Consider the following 23,262-nt stretch of genomic DNA (forward strand, 5'->3'; position numbering starts at 1 on the left):
CTGAACACAACCAGCAGAGAAAAGCCATCAACCAGGAATTACTTGCAGAATGCAGAATGCTTTGTTTCCTGCTGTTTGTAGATCATTGATCAAAAATCTATGAATGACAAGACTTAACTTTAAATAATGGCCATCTCTAGGGGATAAGGACTTCTCTTTTAAAAGTCACTTTAAGTCAAAAGAAAAATCTTTTGTTCCTTTTCTAACAGGCAGTCTTTGATGCTTTATTTAGAACAAAATGATATATCCATTATCCACAACGAGAGTAACATCTTCAAAAGGTCAGAGAATAAAACAAATGGATGTATAGCTCTGAACACGCTCACAAAAAAGAAAGGTCTGAGAATATCCAAGACTCTGAAATATGCCCTCCTGAAACACACCACTTCTTAACAAATAGTGGGTAAGATGAACATATTTAAAATGCTCCCGGGAATACCATACACCCAATATGGAGACTAATAATAGTGCTTGCATTGTCAAAAGAATGTGCAGAACCCTGGTTTGGAAAGGAACTGCCACCATGGAGCGTGCTTACTGGAGGTGCTACTTCTTGACTAGCCACGGCAATATTCATTTTTAAAGAAGGAAGGCCCAGTAGAAGAAGGTAGCATTAGCATTTTCTCTTATCACTCCTTTATTTTTAAATCTTTAGTAGAGCATTGATTCTTTTTAATTCATCCAAATACACCTTAATAATTCAATTCTTTCAATGAAATACAATAAACACGAATTACACAAAATGACATTTATTAAATTCTAATTATTAGAACCTACTCCTTTTAGCTCAGTGAGACATGAGCCAAGAATTGTGTCATGGTCTCCAAATCTTCACTAGCAATGAGCTAAAAGAATTTATCCAAAAAGAATGTATTTTAAAAACACAAATCTTTAGGGCACCTGGGTGGCTCAGTCGGTTAAGTATCTGCCTTCGGCTCAGGTCAGGATCCTGGGGTCCTGGGATCGAGTCCCGCATAGGGCTCCCTGCTCAGTGGGGAGCCTGCTTCTCCCTCTCCCTCTGCCCCTCTCCCCCACTTGTGTGTGCATGCTCTCTCTCTCAAATAAATAAATAAAATCTTAAAACAAGCAAACAAACAAACCAGAGATCTACAACTTCACTAGGCATCAGATATCTACCTTAGACAACTCCATGCCTGGCCCACATTGCTTGCAGAGAACACAATTTCCAGACCGATCCCTGAATTCTTGTTGTCGACAGTCTCCTGTTTCACAAATCACTTTACATGCCTGAAAAAAAAGTTTTGCAAAAACCTTATTTTTAAAGTAAGTTAATTACATTTTTTTTTTTGCAAGAAAGGAACAACATCATCAGTATTCACTCGATCACTGAATGTAAATGTTAATTCAGAGTGAGGCCAAGTTAATGTTCATTTTAGGAAGAAAAATTACTTTCTGAATAAGTCAGTGGAGCAAATAAATCAATAAGCCTGATTCTCCTCTGCATTCCCTGAATGAGGTCTCCTTTTTTTTTTTTTTTAAATTCATGGCTATCTTGCTCTGAAACTTTTCTGAGAGCCCAAGGTAGAAAATGACTTAGGATGTGATCTCTTTTCTAGTAAGAAGTAGTGGGTGAGCACGCTATTGCTCTGTAGAATGCCTATTACACCAGAGGCACAGGAAACTGTTCCTGATGGTTGTAATGATGAGTACTCAATGTATTATTCAATACAAACTACCTCCACCTTGAAGCAGGAGTGTCTGTAATCAAGTCCTGCAAACAAACTACATACAATCGAAGTCTGAACATCTCCAGCAGGCGTGGGGGAGAATTCAGGGTGGGATTCAGGACTAGAAAAAGATCTGGGGCTAAAGGCCTAATAATCTCTTCCTGCCCCTCTTAACTCCCCTTGACTACCCGTCTTAAGAGAGGAGATTCCATTCAGCCACAGAGACTGTAATCTCTTTGAGAAAGAAATCCCACTACCTCCCTCCTAGACCATTCACTTGAATGTGTCACGGCCTCAGCTGAAATAAAGGACATTTTCTCTCCTCTACCTGGATCTCAGACTCCAATGTGACCCCATCTCCTCTTATTCTGTCTTTCAAGAAGACTTCAGGTACTGTCTCTAGCATAAATAATTCATTTTACATTTGCAGATGATGATCCTATCTCCAGATTAAATAAATTTCAATTCTTTTGAACACCTTCATAGATCTTTTTGTGTCAAGCTTTCAAACATTAAAATTCTCCATCTGTCTTTAATGCTTTTTGGAACCAAAAAGGATATAAATAACCATATAAGAAGAATAGCTCTTTTAAAAATCGATTCTAATTTCTTCACAAACCATGTAAGTCATGGCCTCCAAAGAGAATCTGGTCTCGTTAGGGCCTAGGGTGTATTATAGAGACATATGCCTATATGCTCAAGGGAGCACGATTGTCATGGGGCTCTGAGTAACGCTGTGACTTTATTACTTCAACAAATGTAAATAAAATAATTTCAACAATTGCTACAAATGTCAAGACTCAGCAGCAATCTTTGCTTTTTAATGAAATGCAACATTGATAAAATACAATTTGAGAGAAAAATTTAAAAGATGGGATTAGAAATAGAAGATAGTTTCAATCATGGAACACTATATCTAAAACTAATGATGTAATGTATGGGGATTAACATAACAATAAAAAATTAAAAAAAAAAAAAAGAAATAGAAGATAGTTTCAGCGCGTACTTAGATGACTCCTTCCACCACGTTCTTATGAAAGTGCAGACTTGACTTACCAAATAGGCCAGTAAAACTACAACGGTGCGAAATGCTTTCTCTTGTTCCAGGAGCACTTTTAAAGCCATGGCTCTTATTACGTGTATTTATTGTTGAAGAGTTTTCTAAAAGACAAGAAGATCTAGTTAACCAGGATGACATCGGTCACTGTATTCTGTATTTACTCTAGAATGTTTACCATTAATGTTTATACTAGGTCATACTATTTATGCTTTAAAGGAAATCGCTTTGTAAAAGATAATTGGACAAATAATAGGTAAGCCTTTCACAGTTTAGGTGAGGAGACTGGAAGCTCTGTCTCCCTACACATTATATGCAAAACTCCTACTGGCTCTGAATTCCTAGGCTATACATAACTTTATTTTCTTCTTCTTCTTTTTTTAAAGATCTTACTTTTTAAAGTAATCTCTACACCCAACGTGGGGTTCAAACTCACAACCCGGAGATCAAGAGTGGCATGCTCTCCCGACTGAACCAGCCAGGCTCCCCTACACACGCCTTTATTTTCTACCCAGGTCTCTAGCGTGTCCGACCGCTCCACCCGGTAGAGGGTTATAGTCGAACAGTGACTATATAAACCTTCCATGTAGATGGGTTTAGTGCCAAGAGGCCAATAACAGTAATAAAATAGCAACAAACATGTGCTACATATTGTGTGCCAGGCGCCGGCTCCAGCGAATTGACTCATTTACCTTCACAAGTACTCTAGGAGGGAGACACGATCATTATCTCCATTTTAGAGATGGGGAAACAGGCTCAGAGAGGGCTGAGTCCCTTGCTCAAGTTCACACTAGTAAGAGACAGGGCAGGATGCACACCCAGGTGGGTTGGCTCCAGTGACCCCGAGTCGCGTATACCCTGTGACACAATCTGCTCTGTTTAATTAAGACCTGACACTTGGGTCTTGGGCCTACAGCCCCACGAAGAAGCAGATATGGCTAATGTTTGGCATTTGTGAGTTCTTCCTCCAACCAGTACAGTGAAAATAATCTATGAGCAGAAAAATGAGCATTTATTTTTTTAAGATTTTTTATTTATTTATTTGAGAGAGAGAGAATGAGAGAGAGCACATGAGAGGGGGGAGGGTCAGAGGGAGAAGCAGACTCCCCGCCGAGCAGGGAGCCCGATGCGGGACTCGATCCAGGGACTCCAGGATCATGACCTGAGCTGAAGGCAGTCGCTTAACCAACTGAGCCACCCAGGCGCCCGAGCATTTATTTTAAAACATCTAAAAATCATTTACAAATGATGAAATTGGAGGCATTCACCTTTCCATAAAAGGTAAGCCAAACCTCCTTATCTTTACGAGAATGACCTAAAAGGTAGAAACAAACATGGTTGCCTTTTTTTTTTTCAGATCCACACAATGTCCTGAGAAGAGATTAATTTTAAAAAGAGAAAAAAAAGAAAAAAAAAAAAAGGGGGGGGGGGGGGAAGACTCAGCTGGTGGCTCCATCTATTAGGTAGAGAAACAAGGGATCAGTTTCTCTTCAAAGTTGAATCTTCCAAAACTAACAGAGACCCAGAGCAGACAATGTGACTACTTAGAAAGAAACCAGAGCAGAGAACCAGAACTGTGGGCCAAAGACCTTAAGAAAAACAATAGCAATTAACAACAAAGGAAGCAGGGCAGGCGGGGGTGAGCCTGAACACAGCCTGGAGACAGACAACCCAGAAGGTTATTCCAGGTGCCTGAGTAGCTCCAATCAGCAGCGCAAGGAAAAATCATTTTTATGTTTGTTGAATGAATGACCCATTTTGACTGAATTCAAAGGGTTTTTTGTTGTTGTTGTTGTTTGTTTTACTTTTCCAGCTTCTTAGTCATAGCTTCTTTTTCCTCCTTGCCTATCTCAAAATGACCCAGCCATTACCCAACCACGCAGCTTCCTGCTTGTGCAGACACAGGATTGGGATGAGTAGATAAAATCACATTTCCCGAAAGGTATGCTTGGGGTTATCTCTTTATCGACATGGTCTTAATTTTTAAAAATGTGCTGATTTTTAAAAGAAAAACATAAAATCTGTTGGATTAAGCTAATAGGGAAAAGAGGGTATAAATATCAAAGCATTTACACAAAATATGAGAAAAAGAGATTGATAGAGCAGAGCATACCACTATCAAGTAACTAGTTCGGACGGACCACTACACTGGGATTCTGTACTAATTACTGCAGAAGGCACACAAATACTGTAGCATCTTCTTGTAGAGGCAATCACTACCATGCACATCAAGTTAGAAGTTGTGGCAATATGATTTTGGCTTCAGAAGATACACCTGTTTTATGTACAAAAATAAATAATTCAGAGTACTATAAGTGGTTAGGTTCATATTGGGGCATCCTGGATAACTTTTTTCTCCTCTTTTTCCTAAAAGTTCTTTCTAATGTAAGTATTTCATTTATAATGAAAAAAAAATACATGTGTAATGTTCTTGAAGCAAAAAGGTAAATTACGTAGTCCTCCTTGAAAAGTCTATAAATTATGGGGCACCTGGGTGGCTCAGATGGTTAAGCGTCTGCCTTTGGCTCAGGTCATGATCTCCAGGTCCTGGGATGGAACCCCATGGCGGGTTCCCAGCCCAGCAGGGAGTCTGCTTCTCCCTCTCCCTCTGCCTCTCCCCTTGCTTGTGCTCACTCTTTCTCTCAAACGAATAAATAAAAATAAAATCTATAAATTAAAAGAAGTGATGAGATAAAAACCACATAAACACTATTAAAGAAAAAAGAAAAATAAAGTACTATGATTTTTTGCATCAGAAGGAGATCTTTTTTTAGATGATAGGGCAGAAAAAAACTGAATGGAACTATATCCTATGTGCTGACTTGTCTTATTCTCTCAACACACATGATAAATTGAATAGTTTGAGTGGGTTTCTCTTTGCAAATTATCCTTTAAATTCCTTAGCCTGGAACCTGTGCCCTTTATAACCTCACCTGCTAGCACCCCACCCCCACCCCAGTGTCATCCCTGGTCACTGCTCTCATGCCCATCCAGCTCTGCCATAGCCTGATGCCCATAATTCTCCTAAACACCCTTGGTCTTGCCCTCTTGCACAGACTGTAACCTTGGTCTCGAGAGCATTTCTTGCTAAATCCCTCCGAGAACCTGCTCAACTTTCACTCTGCTGGGATGCTGTCCACGACCAAGCACACTAAAGAGGTTTGCTTCCTATGGCCCGATAGGCCTTTCTACATTCACGCACGGCATCAATCATATGGCATAGCAATTATGCTTATTGGTAAACCAGTTTTACTCACCAGACTGTATGTTCCTTTAAAATAAGGACCGCACCTTATTACTCTTTGTATTCCCAGTGTCTAGCATAGTACCTGGCTCATATAGGCACATAAATGTTTGCTGAATTAATTTAGTGAATAAAGAAGCACAAAACAATGAAGAATATATTGTGGAAAGCAACTGAGATTTGGTTGCACATAACTGACTTCGTTCTTCTGTAGTGAATAAGAATAAACATTCTATCTCAGATATATCTTATTACCATGCCATTATATCTACAAGGCATTAAGTGCTTTGGACTAGAAGACAGGATTGAATGATATGGAGATGTATTTTTAAAAATCCTAATTCACTTTTTCAAAATGTGAGTTTTGGGGCACCTGGGTGGCTCAGACGGTTGAGCATCTGCCTTCGGCTCAGGTCATGATCCCAGGGTCCTGGGATTGAGCCCCCACATTGGGCTCCCTGCTCAGCAGGAAGCCTGCTTCTCCCTCTCCTGCTCCCCCCTGCTTGTGTTCCTCTCTGGCTGTCTCTTTCTCTGTCAAAAATAAATAAAATCTTTAAAAAAAATAAATAAAAATGTGAGATTTTTACAGAAGATTTCTTATCCTGGGAGCTAGAGATCAAAAATGCACCATTGGAATATGTCACTTCTCTTTTCTGTGACTTCTCTCTTCATCTGGCTTTTTTATACCAAGAAGCTGGGAAATAATTTAGCCTGGGTAGATTGTCCTGACAGCAGATGGGATGATCTAAAGTCCAAGTTCAAATACTTTTCTGCATGTAAACCCAATATGGGTAAAAAGAGCCTGGCTCTTCGGGGAAACTGTCAGGGGAAAATCTCAACTAGAACACCTAGGTTTTCAGCCCCATTTCTTAGCAATGTCACTTTGAAACTACACATCTGTCGAGACAACGATAGAACCTATCTCACAGGGCTGTTGTGAGGATTACCTGAGATAATGCACATCAAGTGCTTAGCCCAGTGACTAGAACACTTAACGGACGACAGGGGCCAATGTGGTTACTGTGGCAGTTGCTATTGAGAATGCCACCTACTGGCGTGTGACCTTGGCCAAGTTACTTAACTGGAGCCTCAGTTTCCTCATCTCTACATTGAGCATCGTGATAATACCTGCCTCTGGAAATTGCTGTGAGGAATAAGTGAATTTAACAGCACTTATAAAGCACTGCTAAGAGGGTGAATTGACCCAAACTGTTTCTGATACATAATCAGGGCTACATAAGTGTTGGCAATGATTATTATTGTAGTTAATGACATTGGCATTGAAAATCAAAATAATTCAATGTATGTGACGGTCCTTGAAGACTAACTTGTTAGACCCACAGGAGACATGACTCACACAGTCACAGTCCAGTGGCTGGTAACGTTTTAGACCTCTGGACCTACAGTTGTGCAGAAAACATTCAAAGACGAAGAATCGATTCAAAGCCTGAACTAAGCATTTACATGTTGAGTACTGTGTGAAGGCTTTATAAAAAGTATAATTTTTTTCCTTACTACCACACTCTAAAGCAGATATTTATTTCCATCCAATGCGAGAGAAAACTGGGGGTCAAAGGACACGTAATGGAAACGGTGAAAACCAAATCAAATCCATGCCTAGTAACTCCAAAATGGGGCGCTCAGGCATTCTGCAAGGTTGACTTAGGGTTGTACCATCCTAGGCTGCAGCATCCAATGGGCCAGGTCACAGGAGGATGACGGGAACAAAAATGATCAACAAAAACAAAACTACATAACAAAATAATACGTTTAGTGATTTATCCATTTATTCAACACACTTTGATTAAACAGTTACTAGGTGCTTGAAAGGAGGCAGTATCAAATGGGGCGGGGCACGCACTACAAAGATGTACTTGGAGGGAGCTCACGGCTTAGCAGGGGGGGTGGCATCTCCTCAACACCTTTGAATATAGCCTGGCAAAGAGGTATTTAGAAACAAACAATTTAGCTGGTGGAGTGTTTTAAGTGTGACCTTGCATTTCCTGGAAGAAAAGGAAATAACCTTGTGAAACGCTTTGGCGTTCCTAAAAAGAAGGCAAATTTAATGAAATAACAAGCATGTAAGCAATAATATTTAAAATAAAAATAAGGAAATAAAAAGGTATTTATTGAAATTGCTTTTAACTTCTGAGCATTCAGGGTCTGGCCCAGATAGAAAAATGCTTTTATATGCTTCAGCATTCTGTTTAATTGGAGATGACTTATCAACCATGAGATATACAAATTATTGGGATTATGGGTTTTCACAGTTTGCCCAAAAAATCCAGACTAGATATCATCTACTAACAATCTAGCAACCATTTTTGCAACATGCATGCAGAGAAACTGGCTCTAGCTAAGCAGTAAGGAAAAGACTACTGATGCCTAATTCACTGTCTTCAGGGAGTTTGGAACTTCTGCCTCACTGACTGCCATTCCACAGTATCAGACAGAGAGGCAGTCTCGGGAACAACGGGCAAGCAACAAAGAAGACACAGGAGCCGGAAGCATCGAGCTGGCAAACATTCTGTTCAGCTGCACAGAAAGTGGCTGCTTATCAAATCAAGCTGCTCAGCTGGCTCATTTGAATGAATCGTAACTAATATGACGTGTCCCAACTGGCCAGTCTCTAAAGGGGATAAATCCAACAGGTGCTGAAAGGCACATCCCTTCTACTTCCTTGTCCAAATCATGAAACCCTGTGCTGGTGTGTCAATAGGCAAAGAGGCAGGGTCTCAGGCAGCCCTTCGCAGGAGCCCGCTAGGGAGGAGCAGCTCTAGGCTCCATTTCTTTTTGGCTGGGCAGACCCCTGGATCCCAAACCACAGTGGTTGTTTCAACCTACAGTGGGCCCGACTGCTGCCCCCTCTTTTGCCTTGGGAACCTTCCTATATGTACTGTGACTATATCTACCATACCTGCCCCACAATCTGTCAGCGTTCTTCTGGGATCTTCCTAAATCTCGCATGGCACTTCTCCTTTGTGTTTCCACTGCACCCTGGGCTCATCTCTACCTCACAGCATAATTACCTAGTTACTTCACTCTCTTTGCAGGCCACGTGTAGCATCTGGCCAGAGGCATTATTTTCTTCAGTCACTGCAGCGCTTAATTTTTTAAAATAAGTTTTCAATAGAAAAATAAAGAATTTTCCTGAAAACTTAGAAAATCTGGTCCCACATCAAGGCAACATGAGCTAGAGCTGATCATCAGTTGTCCCTTACACAGGAGAACAGGTACTTTCCAGTGCCCCAGTCTTCACCATTCCCTATTGTCACACCAAGCTCCTTCCCTTCACTCCAGCACCAACCAAACCAGTTATGGTTTGAGGACTTAATGACAAGAACTGTGATTTTGCTCTAGAACTGTAGCTCACCCACAATATGTGCCCATTACATGTTGAATGAATGAAGAAATTCACTAACTAGGAATGACATTTTAGCTCTTAGGATTGTTATAAGGGCTAAAGCAATATATGTGGAAAATATGTGCAACTATAACTTGAGATTGAGATATAAATTAGAACACAATTCAGTTCAGGACCCCACTTCTTGAATACAGTGCTATAATATTAACAAAGATCATTAAAGAAGAATCTGGTATTTATTTTTCTAATTTTAACAATTCAGTAACCTTTTTTTTTTTTTTTTAAAGGGCTTGAACTCACAACCCTGAGACCAAGACCTGAGCTGTAATCAAGAGTTGGATGCTTAACCGACTGAGTCACCCAGGCACCCCCTAATTCAGTAACCTTTCTGAGAATGATCTTTATTTTTTATCTTACAGATGACCAAAATAGATGAATTTCAGAATAATTCAAATAACCTGGGTATTTTTTCTAGAACAAATGAATTTATTTTTTCATACTTTTAAAGTTATTTGATTTATTATCTAACATACAATGCATGCAATAGGTAACAGTTTTCATCTCATAAAACTGTATCACCATTATGTAATAAAGCTACACTCAACTCATACATTTTTCCAGTATGCAATAAACTGAAATATTTTTTAAAAAATCAACATTAAAGTAAACTGGCAGGCTTACAATTTATAAAATCAGCACTGAAATAAAGCCAATGCTATACATACAGTCTTTTACATTTTAATGGTGGAACATAATCATAAATGGCTTAGAAATAATGTCAGTCCCATACGCTGAGAGAATAAAAAATCAGTTAGAAATTTAGGGTACTGCTATTTCCAAACAGGACAATAACCCCTGGCTTCTAGTCTTCCTCTATCTTAGCCTTCAATTTCATTATGTTCTGAAAATCATTCTTCCTACATCATAGAGTTGGCAGCCTCTTTTGTAGCCTAGGAAGCTCTCAAAGGCATGCAGTAATAAGCACATACATATTGTTGTTGGCTGGGGAATGAGAAAGATTTCCCTTTTTCAAATCATGAAATATTTTCTCCTAAAAAACTCAACAAGCTTTACAATGTTCTATTGCCAAACACAATATCTTCAATTCCCCCAAAGTTCAAAAACATTAGGGGCCACTCACTGTCAGCCTTTTATAATAATTTTTTTTTTTTTTTTCCTAAACAGAACTTAACCTAGGATAGGGTTTTTGGAGGCTAATTCTTTTTGTTTCTCTGAGTGGTAGACTCTATCATCCTTGCTTTCGGAAAATCACTGTCAGTATTCTCAAAATGTAGCATATTGTAACCCAGGCAATTCATAAATGCCCCCCCATTCATAAATGTTTCTCTATCTCAAAATACAAGTAGAACAACTGTAGCGTCAAGGACTGTGGGGACCTCCAATGCCGACACAGTGTATCTTACACAGTGCATAACCATTTCTAAAACACAGCTGTTTCAATTTTTATTTTAGAAATCTGGATCAATTCCAAAACCTCTCTTTGAAACATCTGAAGTGCTCTTTTCCAGTGTAAGTGGTGTCCATTCTTTTAGATCTCCTCATATTAGACCTATCCAAGCCCACTGAAGAGTTGGCTACATAATATTTAATCTTTAGATATACAAGTTCCTTCGTTTAATCTAATTGCTGAGGGCTCCTTGTTCTCTTTTTAAAACCCAGGTTTTAAAACTTCAGTGTAAAAGGTACATATTCTGTGATGTGTGGACTAAAAGATAGCCCAATACTGTTTAAACATCTTACTTTTAAATGTAAACATTTTAGCCGGATAAAATAGAATGAATGAACTCACTGCTTAACCCGTAAATCATGAAAAGAAATTGTGTTCATACTGCTTTATTGTTCTTTTTTCTTCAGCTAGAAAGTTACTTTAAAAAGGCTATGAACGTTTAATAATCAGCTGCCATGAGACAAATGTACTTCACTGTTGAACTGTTCCTGGCTCTCATCACATAAGTAGCCATCTATTTATTTGGAGTGTACATTTATTCAAGGTGGGTATTCTCATTCAACCTGTAGTCAACACAGATAGGGCATGTTAGCCTTTTCCCGAATTTTAAATGCTTGACTTTAAATACTGACTCATCAGATTTAAAAGGACTAGCTTTTTCTCCATATATTCAAGATGCCTGCAGTTTTTTCGTGTGTGTTCTGTTAATTTCTGAATGATGGAACTAGTCACAGGGGGTTGGGTTAAGCTTCAGTTCAAAGATCTAAATAGGTGAAAAAGGAGAATCTAATTCTCTTCATGAGTGTTAGCAGACTTCCTCACTTATGTTTCAAAAGTCCCCAACATGCCCTAGAGTCATGTACTAGAGCTGTAACTGGTAAATTAAACTAACATATTAAGGACAGCATGTGACAATTACATGTCTCCATTCATTTTCTATTCATATATGTGTGTAGGTAGGTATAAACTAAAGCTAATGATTATCTGAAGTAAAAAAATTCATTTTCTGTTCTTTTGAAAAGCCTCTCACAGCTACTTATATACTAGCAGTGTTCCTTATTCAAGTTTCTAGATAGGAAAGGTACTCTAACACTGCAATTTCAAGTGCGTAAGAAGTCTTTACATGTCCTTAATTTCAAATTCAAGATGCAGCCTGGGGCTCAGAGTCAAAAGACACTCTCATCAAAGGGACAGATAAGTTCCATCAACATCCCAGACACTTACTATGGAAAAAATTCTCAAGTCAATAAAGTCATGTGGCCTCAGTAATAAAGAAGATGTTATAAGACATTTTCATAGATTAAAAAATAAAGAACTTACAGAGCTCATGATAATGTTCTATGTATTGATGTCAAGGTAATATTTTCGCAATGAAATTGCATTTTTATGTTTTGTATTATTTTCAGGATGACTTGATAAATATCACCCAAAGATAAATTCTTTTTAACTACCCACATCTCTGTGAATTATAATTAATGTCAAACACTTTCTTCCACAGTGGGACTCAATTCTCACCCCTTCTAAGTTACTGATCTTTAAATTAGAGAATAAGCAGTGCTTGAAATATTTGTAAACTACATGAAAGTAGCATTGGCAAAAATGCCTAAGGTAAAACTGCACAATAGAAAACATATCAAGTAAATCCTGAACTAATGCAGTATAATCCTCCCTTTTGAAGAGAAGTATCTGATCATGAAATAACAGCATATTAAAATCTTCTGTTTGCATAAGTCATGTTTAACAATAACTGTTTCCTGTTTATGTGAAGAAATTGTCTTCTAGTAAAGGAAAACCGTCAATGGAATAAAAATTACACCTTCATAAATATTTTGAGTTAAGTTGTTTCAATTCAAGAAATACTGAACAAGGCTTAAGGTTTTGTTTGCAAATTGACTCCTTTTATGAAAATGCAAAAGGTGACATGGGTTTCTTAAATGTATGTTTGATGAATCGTTGGCTACCATCAAAACATATCATCCTTGAATTTTAATCCTTCCAAATTTCATCTTCAGGAGTATATTAGTAAATTTCTATTCCATGAAATGGCATCAGAACCTAGGTAAGGACTGTGAGCACTGACGTTTCTCTCTAATCTATTACATGCTCTACCCATCACTGTACTAATAGTGCTGATATTTGCGAAACGTTCTTTTTCCACGGAATGCTATGTTTATGGACTACTTGTAAGTGCTGTGAGTGTTCTCTTTGCACCTCCCCAGCTACAGTGGGTAGGCAGTCCAGGCCTGCGCACGGTTCCTCCGGAGCAGCGCGAGTCCACGCAGGGGCGCCGCGCGGCTGCGAGGTGCCCAGGACAGACCCTGCAGCCCCACCGTTCAAGGCCCGGGTTAAGCCTCACGCAGATTTATTTACATACTCACAAACGTTTGCCTCACAAGCAGGTTTTCTATTTACAAGATCCCTGCCTGGAAAGACTAAGTCCCGTCACTCCCACTGCCGACTGAGACCGGAGAGGCGTTCACCCTCCCGCGTCCCTCCCGCCGCGGCTTCCTAGGTTCCAGCATCTCCGATGCCTCTTCCCCCGGCAAGTCCTTCTGCCCTGGCTGTCACCCCTGCCCGAGGGTCGCCTTCGCCCGGCTCGGTCCGCTCGCCCCCCTCCTCTGCACAGGAGCAGCCCTCGCCAGCGACCCTCCCGTTCGGCAGCCGCCTCTTCCCGGGCTGCCCTTCCTCGGGGATCCACCCGGGGCGAGGGCTAGGGACCGCCGCGCAGCCCCCGGAGAGGCGGGACACCTACCTGCCGTCACCTGGGAGGCTCTGCCGCCCCCTCTCCCCGTCCTGCCCTGCAGGTCCAGGCCGGACTCGCAGCCAAAGGGGCGCGCGGAAAGGGCCGGGTGCAGTGTACCGGGAGGGCTGCTGGGTCGGGGGCTCCTCACCGCGCGCACGCCGAGCGCTTCCCCGCGCCGCGGGCTCCGCGCTCTCCGGTAGCCCGGCAACGGCCGCCGCCTCCCGGGCCCCGCCCACCTAGGGCTCCGCCCACCCAGGGCCCCGCCCGTCCCTGGCCCCGCCCCGGCGCTGAGCCGCCACGGCTCGGCTGAGCCCGGCTCCTCCTGCAGAGGTCGCAGGCGCGGGTGGCGCGCCCCCTGCGGCTGCGGGTGCTGGTGAATGCGTCCAGCAGGCCGACCTGGGCCCTAGAGTCGGGGTTACGGGGGGAAGGGGAGAAACGGGGGCACCAAGGCCAGCAAGCGCTTGGCCATGTTACGGGAAGTGCCTTCAGCGAAGGGAGAGAGCCTTCGTTTCTACCCCGGACGTATTTTCCCCAGGACTTTTGTGCCTTTCCTTTGCCTGGTCACATTCTACCCAGCGCCTGCTTGTGCGTAGGAGGAAAGGCCCCCAGAAAACGGTGCGGCACGTTTACCGTGGTTGATCAAAATCATGATGACCTAGCTCATCAATAACCGTCTCATTCGTTCACTGATGCACTTTTTTCCAGGAGATACACACCCAAGGCACCACCACCCCCAGGACAGAAACCTCTAGTGGTCAGTTAAGGTGAATCCTTGTATGCGCCTGTGTCCACCTCCTCCATGCCAGCACTGGCCCAGTCCAACCCATTGGGTTGCTCAATAAACTCAAAGCCGCTGGCCATGTGGGGGAGCACAGAGTCCAGGCTCCATACCTCTACGATTGCTTTGTGTAAGGTGTTGAAACTTACGAATTTAGTTTGTGCATTTATGAAACGGAGCTACCGGTGCCCAGCTTGCAGATTTGTTGGAAGGAGTAAAAGAATCATGTATGTAAAAAAATACTTTTTCAGCAGTAGAATGCTGTAGAAATGTAAGCAATTTTTGTTTCATCTGTGTAGTGAGTAAATAAAAAGCGAAAGTTCCTTCAAACGTAAGATACTGTGCGTAACTCTGGTACCAAGAGGCATCCGTTCTTCGTGTGTTGGTTTTGTTTTCCTGACACAACTGCACCGCTCTTTGGATGGAACGATAGCCTATGTTTGCTTACTATACCTCAAAGCCCATAGCAGTCCCTCAATAAATATTTGTTGAATGAATACATTGAGTTAATAAGTTGTTCTAGTTAATTTCTGACAGCCGCTCTTGTGATCTTGAGAACACCATAGTGCTAGACCAGGTTCTTGTGAAACATACGTTAAAAGTATGATCATTTCCAAGTGTCACACCTCAAGGATATCTACTTCAAATCTAACCCCACCAGAACATAAACCCCAGTAACAATTTCTTTGTAAACAATTTACAAATAATATGCACTATCTTATTTGAACCTCCAGGCAAGTCTCCCACCCTTAGTTGAGAGGTGGTTTAACACCATCCATGGTGAGTTCAGTTTGCTCTCTGATGAAAAGGGGAAGGGAGAGATGAGGTGGGTAGGTGGGGCTTTCCATCGGCTTTATCAAACCATTCCCTCCAGCAAAAACCACTCTCTTTGAGAGGAGTTCTGACAAGTTCAGCTTTCTCCATCCTGCTAAATGTCCCCAGTACTTGGGCAGTCCTAGCCTAGCATCAGGGGCTGCTGCCCAGCTAGCCTGTTCCTTCATTAAGGCACACGCAGACGAGTCTGCCGTATTTATCGGGAAAGAGGAGTTTCCCTAGCCTATCCGTACTGTTACCTAGTATACTACATGTCCTGCACTAACATGCTTGCCATTTTACTGAAGTCATCTGTTCGTCTGAACTCCTTTCCTCACCTAGACTTCAATCACTGAAGGCACATCTTATTTTCTTACTGTCTCAGGGTCTAGGACATAGAGCACTCAGTGTCTTCGTTAAGCTGAATTATTGCTTCTTCCTTTGTAAGGTCCCACTACACTCACTCTTCCTTCCTCTTTTTCTCTTGGTCCCACTACCTCCTAGGTACAGCACCCGCTCCTTTCACCTGAATCTTGCCGTAGCCGGTCAATCTTTCTCCTTGCTGGTCCGGCCAGCATTCCTGCTTCCTCTGGCCTTTCATCACTGGCACTGTCCAATTAAAAGATTTACAAGAGGCTCCTCGTTGTAAAGAATGGCTTTCATACTCTTTAAATTAGCATTCAAAGACTGCCATGGTGGAGCTCCACCCACATTTTCAGCCTTATCTTTCTCTCCTCTAGACCACACACTTTATATTCTGGCCAAACTGGTCTGCATGCCTGGCCTCAAATGTGCCCTGAACTTCCCCTTTCCTTTGCTTTCTGAACTTACTCTTCATACTCACCTATTTCCCTTACTGCGCTGACTCCTTCCTTACTTACCTTACTCCTATTTCAGAACCAGCTCAAAAGTCGCAACTCTTATGAGTCTATCCAAGATTTGTGGACTTCTTACTACCATGATAGCACTTGCCACATCTCCCTCGTGTCCTAAGTGTCTGTGACTTAGCTTTCTTCCTTAAGGAGTTAAAAATGCTTTCAGAGAAGGGGTATATTTTGTTCAAACTTGCATCTCTGATAATATCAAACATCCAAGCAAATGTTCAATAAATGTTTTCTCAGTGGAATTTAATCTGCCAGCTCAGGAACTACTTCTTTGATTTCAGCCAAGGGCTCTTTTATTCCCTGGCCTCCTTTTGTACTTAGACACAGTAAGACATTATTTAGTCCATTAGTTCTTGCATCATTTCATGTGTATTTGATTGATCTGCCTGGTTAGCCTATTGGTTGACTACAGAGAGAGACATTATTTTTTAACATACATGGGGCTGGGCATCAGATTATCTGGTCTCAGATGCCAACCTGCCATTCAATAGTTGCATACCCTTGGAAAAGGAACTTAACCTCCTTCAACTTCCATTTTTTCATCTGTAAAATGTGTTGTTTCTTTGGTGGTTATTAAATAAAATGAGGTAGTTAAAGCACTTAGCACCAAGCCTGGCATATAGTTAATGCTCACTAAATGTCAGCTATTATTAGTGGCAGGACAGCTTCTATAGGGCATCCAATGCCTAGCATCAGTAAGTAGATGATCACTGAAACGACATTTGACAGTGGGGACAAAGAGCATTGAACCTTTGTACTCTGGCTATTGTACACATCTTATTCTCTAAAGAAGAGGCCGGTTAAGTTAAAGAAATACTCCCCACTTTACCACACTCATTCAGGTACTCTCTTCCAGTATCTGAACAAGAACCCAGACCCACAACTGAGTGTCAGTGGAAGTACAAAAAGAATTATGTGATTCCCAGGCCCACTCAGAATGAGGCCGATGCTTAGAATTAGGGCTGCAAACATTTTTCTCCCTTTAAAACACTGAATATCATGAACGAGTTGAAGTTTTTACAGGAAAAGCCAAATTGTCATGAGGATCTTCGTAGAGCTGTTGTTTTTAAGATTATATTAAGGGTTGGTTTCCAGAAGCTAGTTTTAGCACTAACTAGGCTGAGGCAAAGTGTATTTGTTTAGGATGTTCAACCACCCCACCCCCAAATTGAACTAATTATGTAACTGACTTCTTTTAAAAATAGTTTCAGTGATAAGTCAGCTCACTAGAAGCAAAGTTCAAGGAAAATTGTTTGACTTTCTAATAATTTCTAGTGTAAATCGCTATTCCTTGGGAAAATGTAACAGAATGCAAGCTACGCAAGAATATTGAATTCTGTCTGTCAGTTCACAGTACCTGGCACATAGTAGGTAATCATTAAAATTTGTTGAATTAATTAATAAATGGGAATGCAGACCTCAAAGATTAATCAGGTTTGTCAAACATAGTTTAAAAAATAAGGGAAAAAATAATCAAGACGCATATCCTGATACCCATTGCTGCCAATTCTGGACTATCAGTGTAGGGTTGGGGCCAGACATTGAATGACTTGCTCAAGGTCACACACTAAGTTAATAATAAAGCTGGAATCAAAACCCAGGCTCCCTGAATCTTAATATAAGCTCCACCATACCACTAGTGCATGAACCAATATACATGAAAAGGCCAAAGGGATTATTTATTTAGTTTATGTAATGTCAAACTTATGACATTTATAGAGCAAAGTTATTATAAGTTATAGCACTCGCACTGATCTTCGTGAATTTATGAGACCCCCATTGGCTAGACTTTTCATGTTTCTAATGAGAGAAGAAATGGACCCTTGACTCTCCTCCTCTCTTTCCAATAAATACTGCAGATTCGTTTGTGTGTGCCTTAATGAAGGAACAGGCTAGCTGGGCAGCAGCCCCTGATGCTAGGCTAGGACTGCCCAAGTACTGGGGACATGTAGCAGGATGGAGAAAGCTGTACTTGTCAGAACTCCTCTCACAGAGAGTGGTTTATGTTGGAAGGAATGGTTTGATAAAGCCGATGGAAAGCCCTACCTACCCATCTCACCTCTCCCTCCTTCTTTGCATCAGAGAGCAAATTGAACTGACCATGAATGGTGTTAAACCACCTCCCAATCTAAGGATGGGAGACTTGGTAACTTCTGAGTGGTCATTCCAGCAAGTGGGTAGGTTTGAGGAACAACTCCAGAGCCAAAGCTGAATGGCTTGTGACGGTAGAGGGGAAATTAAGCACAGCCACCAAGGAGCCTCCTTCTGCCCTCCTTTTCATTGCCCATTTTTGTAGATTGGGCTGACAAAATTATAAAGAATCATTCTTTCAAAGGGCACCAAATTATTAATTTTTCCTGGCTCTGCCATCACAGAGAGTCTGACCAAGCCAATGGCCAATACTTGAGTTCTGTCTAGTTGGGAAGCAGAAGAAGAATAGTTTATGTCTTGAGGTCCTTTAAAAGCTATAGATTCTAGGCTAACTGATGGAAAACTCTATCAGAAATTTCTAATAGCTCTCATAAAATATATCAAAAGAAAGAAAAAATACAGAACCTTCTTTTTGACCAAAATTTTCATTCTAATGTTTGCTAACAGTCGAGTTGGGCTCTATAAAATTCTTGTAATGGAAAGAATTAACTACCCAGCCCTAGAACAAAAGAACCCAAGCTTTGAAATCAGATGTAGTCTAGTGCTGCCACTTAATTAGCCTTGTGATCTTGCATTTAACCTCTGTGATCTGTTATTTAACCTCTCTGAGACTCACTTTCCTCATCTGTATAACGGGGATGACAAACAGTGGTTGTAAATTTAAATGAGATCATGTTTTAATAATGGGAGTGCCTGACCCACAAGTACTCAATAAGCATTAGTGAATTAATTAATAATTAGTGAGTTAATAAATATTAGTGAACGTTACTGAATAGTAATCTGTAAAGCTTCAGGTGAAACCTTTTATGAGGATGATAAGACATGAGGGACAGCTATTTGGCTTCAAGAGCAGTGTCTCTGTTCAAAATTTATAGTCCATAAATAAATTAAATTTATTCACAAGAAATTTCCGCCCCCCGCCCCGGGAAAAAAGAAACAAAAAGAGTTAATGGAAATATATTCAAGGATTCTTAATACCGTCAAATGTAGTATGGAACACATATCATGTAAGAACCATATTAAATTTGTGAAGTGAAATCTCACAAAAATCCCACTGGGAATCTCCCTCGATGAATAACAACTTTTCATTAACTATTAAACTTCTCTGGGACCCCACTGACATCTTCTAAGAAAATATGTATTCCTTGAAAACACACAAAGATGTGCCTATATAATGCCAAACTTGTATATACACGTATACCCAGGCAGACACACAGAAATGTATGTAATTCCATGTTGCATTGATACATTAATTTTTGGTAAAAAAACATTTTAAATGTTCTGGTACAGTATGTGTAACAGTAACTATGTTCAGACTGCTCAGAAATACAGAAGCAAAAAGAACAGTTGGAAGATAACCAGAATAATCCAGTTAACTGACATACCTATCATGGAAACAAAAAATACATATATCCTCCAATAGGAAGTGGCCATCTTTATCTTTTGAACTGACATTGTTCTCTGTTCAGCTACACAGGGCGTTTGTTTCTTTGTGCAGTTGTTAGAAAATAGACTATGCGTGGTGAACTAGAAAGAACTTTGGATGAGGACTTGAAAAACCAGCCATGTGACCTTGGTTAGGGTAGTCAAGTTAACTTTTCTCTAATCTCAGTTTTCTCATCTGTAAAATGGCTCTAAAAATTCCACCCAGCTTCTTTCATAATGATAGAGTCAACTCCCTCATTGCACACATGAGAAAAGTGAGTAGTGAAGCGACTCTCTTAAGGTCACATAGCAACTCCGTGACAGAATCAGGACTAGAAATAAAAGCCTTTTGAAGACTTGGACCTTCTACAGTAACAAAGCTGCCATTGAAGCAATGGATAGGAGAGTGCTTTGAAAAGTGTGACATAAGGGTTTCCTTCATAGAAGTATCACAGAGTATAGCTACTTAAGTCACAATCAAGATCATCATGTGGCAATTAATTAAGAAATGCCTTTTGAGACTGTACCTGTACATTCGCTAACAGCCATCTTTCTTTTAAAATCAAATACAATCTTTTCATTTCTCAACCAAGACACAAGAAGTAAACAATTAACTGCATTAATTCAGACACTGAAGTGGATTTTCAAGGACTTGACTTGCCCAAGCTAGTTTTCTACAAAGCCTAAATTCATCAGATAATTGCTAATTCTCCCTTTTGTTTTGTGCTGAAGAGAGTCTGTAGCTGTTAAAATGAACCTAGTAGCAGAATAAACAATCATTTACAATTTTTATAAGTCCCAAATCTAAACTAAATGATCCAATTCCTAAGCATGTTATTTCTTCAAGCATTTTCTCCACTCATTACTTTAAAAGCTTAATTTTCTTTATTGGAATGTGAACATTAATACTGCTTTTGTGATTTAAAGAGGATTTTTTTTTTAAGCAAACAAATGAAAGAATCAACCTAAACTGATACCCCAGGATATTTTAAACGTGCTTTGTTACATTGTCAGTAGAACAAAAAATTAAATGCCTCTCCTGGCATGACTAAAAACAACAGTTAAATCTTTTAGATTAAATTCTTAGGGACACATTTCTAAAATAGAGTCAGCTTAGAACGGTTTTAAATAATCTCCACTTAACAGCTATCAAAGTTTTAAAATTAAGCAAACAGTGCTAATTACCCTCCTTCTAATATCTGGAAGAAAGTTTAGAAAGTAATTAAATTAATTGGCTCTGAAAAATTAATTACATTCGAAATGAGCCTCATTAGACCTTTCCTGTTTCATCAGAATTCCAGACTAAAGGATAACTAGTCTTATCACTTATAATTTCTTTGTGGTTCAGTTAGCATAAAATAGACCATTGTGATGGTAATTATCCTACCCAAATAAACTTAAGACTAGAACATTACAGTGAACTAATGTGAACACGGAGCTCTTACTTTTGCACTGTATTAAATTCTTGCATCTCATGGTAAAGATTTCTGTGAGAGAGAGGGAGGGAGAGAGAGAGAGAGAGAGAGTGTGTGTGTGTGTGATCATTGAACTGACCAAAAAAACCCAACAGTGAACTTTCAAATTTCCCACCTTGATATATATTTTGGTTTTGCCAAGTTGAATATAAACTAAAGTGAAAATGTGATAAAAACTGTATGTAGCATAGTAACTGTTGATTACTGAGATAGTTTTCATAAGCAGTTGGCAAATTTTAACTTACATCAGCTGTCACTATAAATTTAATGTTAATTTAGAAATACTAACGTTGGGAATGTTTCTGTAAATAAGGCTTGTGCCATTTCCAAAGGTTACAGAAAATCACTAGAGAATTTTTGTAACCAAACTTGGCACAACTTCACCCTCCCTGTTTTAAAATTCTTCAGTGTTACACATAAAAGGCTTTAATCATACTTGAATGCTTTTTCAGTGATTCCCTTGAGGATGCAAACTGCATAAGGAAATGTATTTGATAGGTTTACATCTTAGAGGTGAGAGAATAAATAAACTAAAGGAACAGTATTCCAGCGATGCACTATACTCTTTTATATAAGAAAACAAGGAAAGCATTGGCAACCAGTAAAGTTCCACTGCCTGTTTACTAAATAAAGTAACCTGTAAATACTTAGAGCAATTATAGCTTACAGATCTCAGGCTCTGAAGGCGGGTTGTGTGCTAAAGTTAGCACTCCGCTTTCTCCTGTTTGAACAACTCATTTCCAAGTAAAATTTGCATGACAGATTGCAAACCCTTTTGTATGAACTATTCAAATGGCATTGAAAATCATATTTCCTCTGACACATTCATGTAACATAATGTAGCTGTCGAGTAGAGAAATGCCTGCTTTTAATTGATTAAAGCCATCTTTTTCTTAGAACACGCAGGAGAAAAGTGAAGTGAAAGCTACACAAAACATAAAACGCTGTACCTGCAATGTGCTGAACTCTTTCCAGTACTCACCCTTTTCGGCAACTTAGTTTCTCCTTGGCAGCGCTTCTATGCCAAATGCTTCTACCTTCCCAAAAATGTATGTCAGCACAAGCCCAGACGAAACCTCAAATCCAGGAAAATAAAATTAACCATGCAGATCAAAGGCAGAGGAGCAGGGAGATGAAATGCCCGTAATCTGATCGGTGATCAGTTGCAGAACATCAAAGGCAGAGCTAAGTTTACATATATGCATGGATATCAAGAAAGTTCCCTTTCAGCAGGTAGTCACCCTCCCGCCTCCTAGTCCACAAATTCTTTTGTTTAACACGGATCGCGTTGTTTTCCTCTTTTTTTTTTTTTTCTTTCTCTTCCCCTTTGCAACCAGGCAAGACCGGTGGCCCTCCCAAGCTTGGGCTGAGTGGCTGGATCTGTAGCGTGTTCTGTTCCCAAGCTGTGTTGTGGATTGTGTGTTGGAAGCTTTGCCTGGTGCCCGCGGGTTCTGCTTTATCCCTTTCATCTCGCTGAACTGCAGATCCCATGACATCATTCAGCGCCGTGGGACTGGTAGGAGAGCTATAATTCAGCCTGTGGGGGAGTACAGCTCCAGAGAAGCCAGAGTCGGCCTGATTTCTAATCACGTTAGGCTATTGTGCCTCATGCAGGACAGTTTCTGTTATCTGTTTCCCAGTTGGAAAGGACAGGGATTGCTCGAGTATGATAAGATCCCTGATCCATCTGGGTTCCAAATGACAGCATTTAATTGCCTCTTCGTTGATAAGAATCACCATTTTCCACAAAGACTGGGCGTCAAATATTCAGAGTAGTTAAATATCGCTTTAAGACTATTCCAGAAAACACCCAGGGGCTCTGACACACGGAGACGGTAATATTTGGAAAATGTGTCTTTGTTTTAAATGTGACACATCTTTACGGATTTTAAGTAAGCTGTCTTTTCCTTGAAACTTAAATTATTAGAAGTTGACTGTCAGTTAAACAGCGGTGTTTCAATTAAGGTAATTGTTCAGCGGATAACCAACAATTAATCAGTGGCTGATATCTGCCACCCTTTCACTTAAGCCTTTGGGCAGACACTTACTTTTATTCTTGGTGTTCGTCAGGGATTCTGAAAATTAGATTTTAAAACAATGTGTGGTTCTTAGATAGGTATAATTCAGTAACACCTGTTGAGCATTTTTAAATTCACAGAAGAAAAGAATTAG

The 23,262-nt window shown here is 40.3% G+C and overlaps 1 protein-coding gene across 3 annotated transcripts in view; it reads right to left on the reverse strand.

Annotated features, from left to right (window-relative positions):
- Nucleotides 1–22,582, reverse strand: part of TNFRSF19 (TNF receptor superfamily member 19) — a 92,693-nt gene extending 70,111 nt beyond the window's left edge. For 2 of the 3 annotated variants that reach the window (XM_032403340.1, XM_032403338.1), the window contains exons 1-3: nucleotides 13,574–13,770; nucleotides 2,745–2,849; nucleotides 1,138–1,248 (exon numbers count right to left, since the gene is read on the reverse strand). In XM_032403340.1, the coding sequence (XP_032259231.1) occupies nucleotides 1,138–1,248; nucleotides 2,745–2,813 (180 nt within the window). In that variant the 5' untranslated portion in view covers nucleotides 2,814–2,849; nucleotides 13,574–13,770. Of the gene's footprint in view, nucleotides 1–1,137; nucleotides 1,249–2,744; nucleotides 2,850–13,573; nucleotides 13,771–22,072 lie in introns of those variants that run through there. The other variant, XM_032403339.1, reaches the window with a different exon arrangement.
- Nucleotides 22,583–23,262: the final 680 nt, after the last annotated feature.

This window comes from Phoca vitulina, unplaced genomic scaffold (genome assembly GCF_004348235.1).
Source record: "Phoca vitulina isolate PV1807 unplaced genomic scaffold, GSC_HSeal_1.0 scaffold5, whole genome shotgun sequence".
Taxonomy (NCBI): domain Eukaryota; kingdom Metazoa; phylum Chordata; class Mammalia; order Carnivora; family Phocidae; genus Phoca; species Phoca vitulina.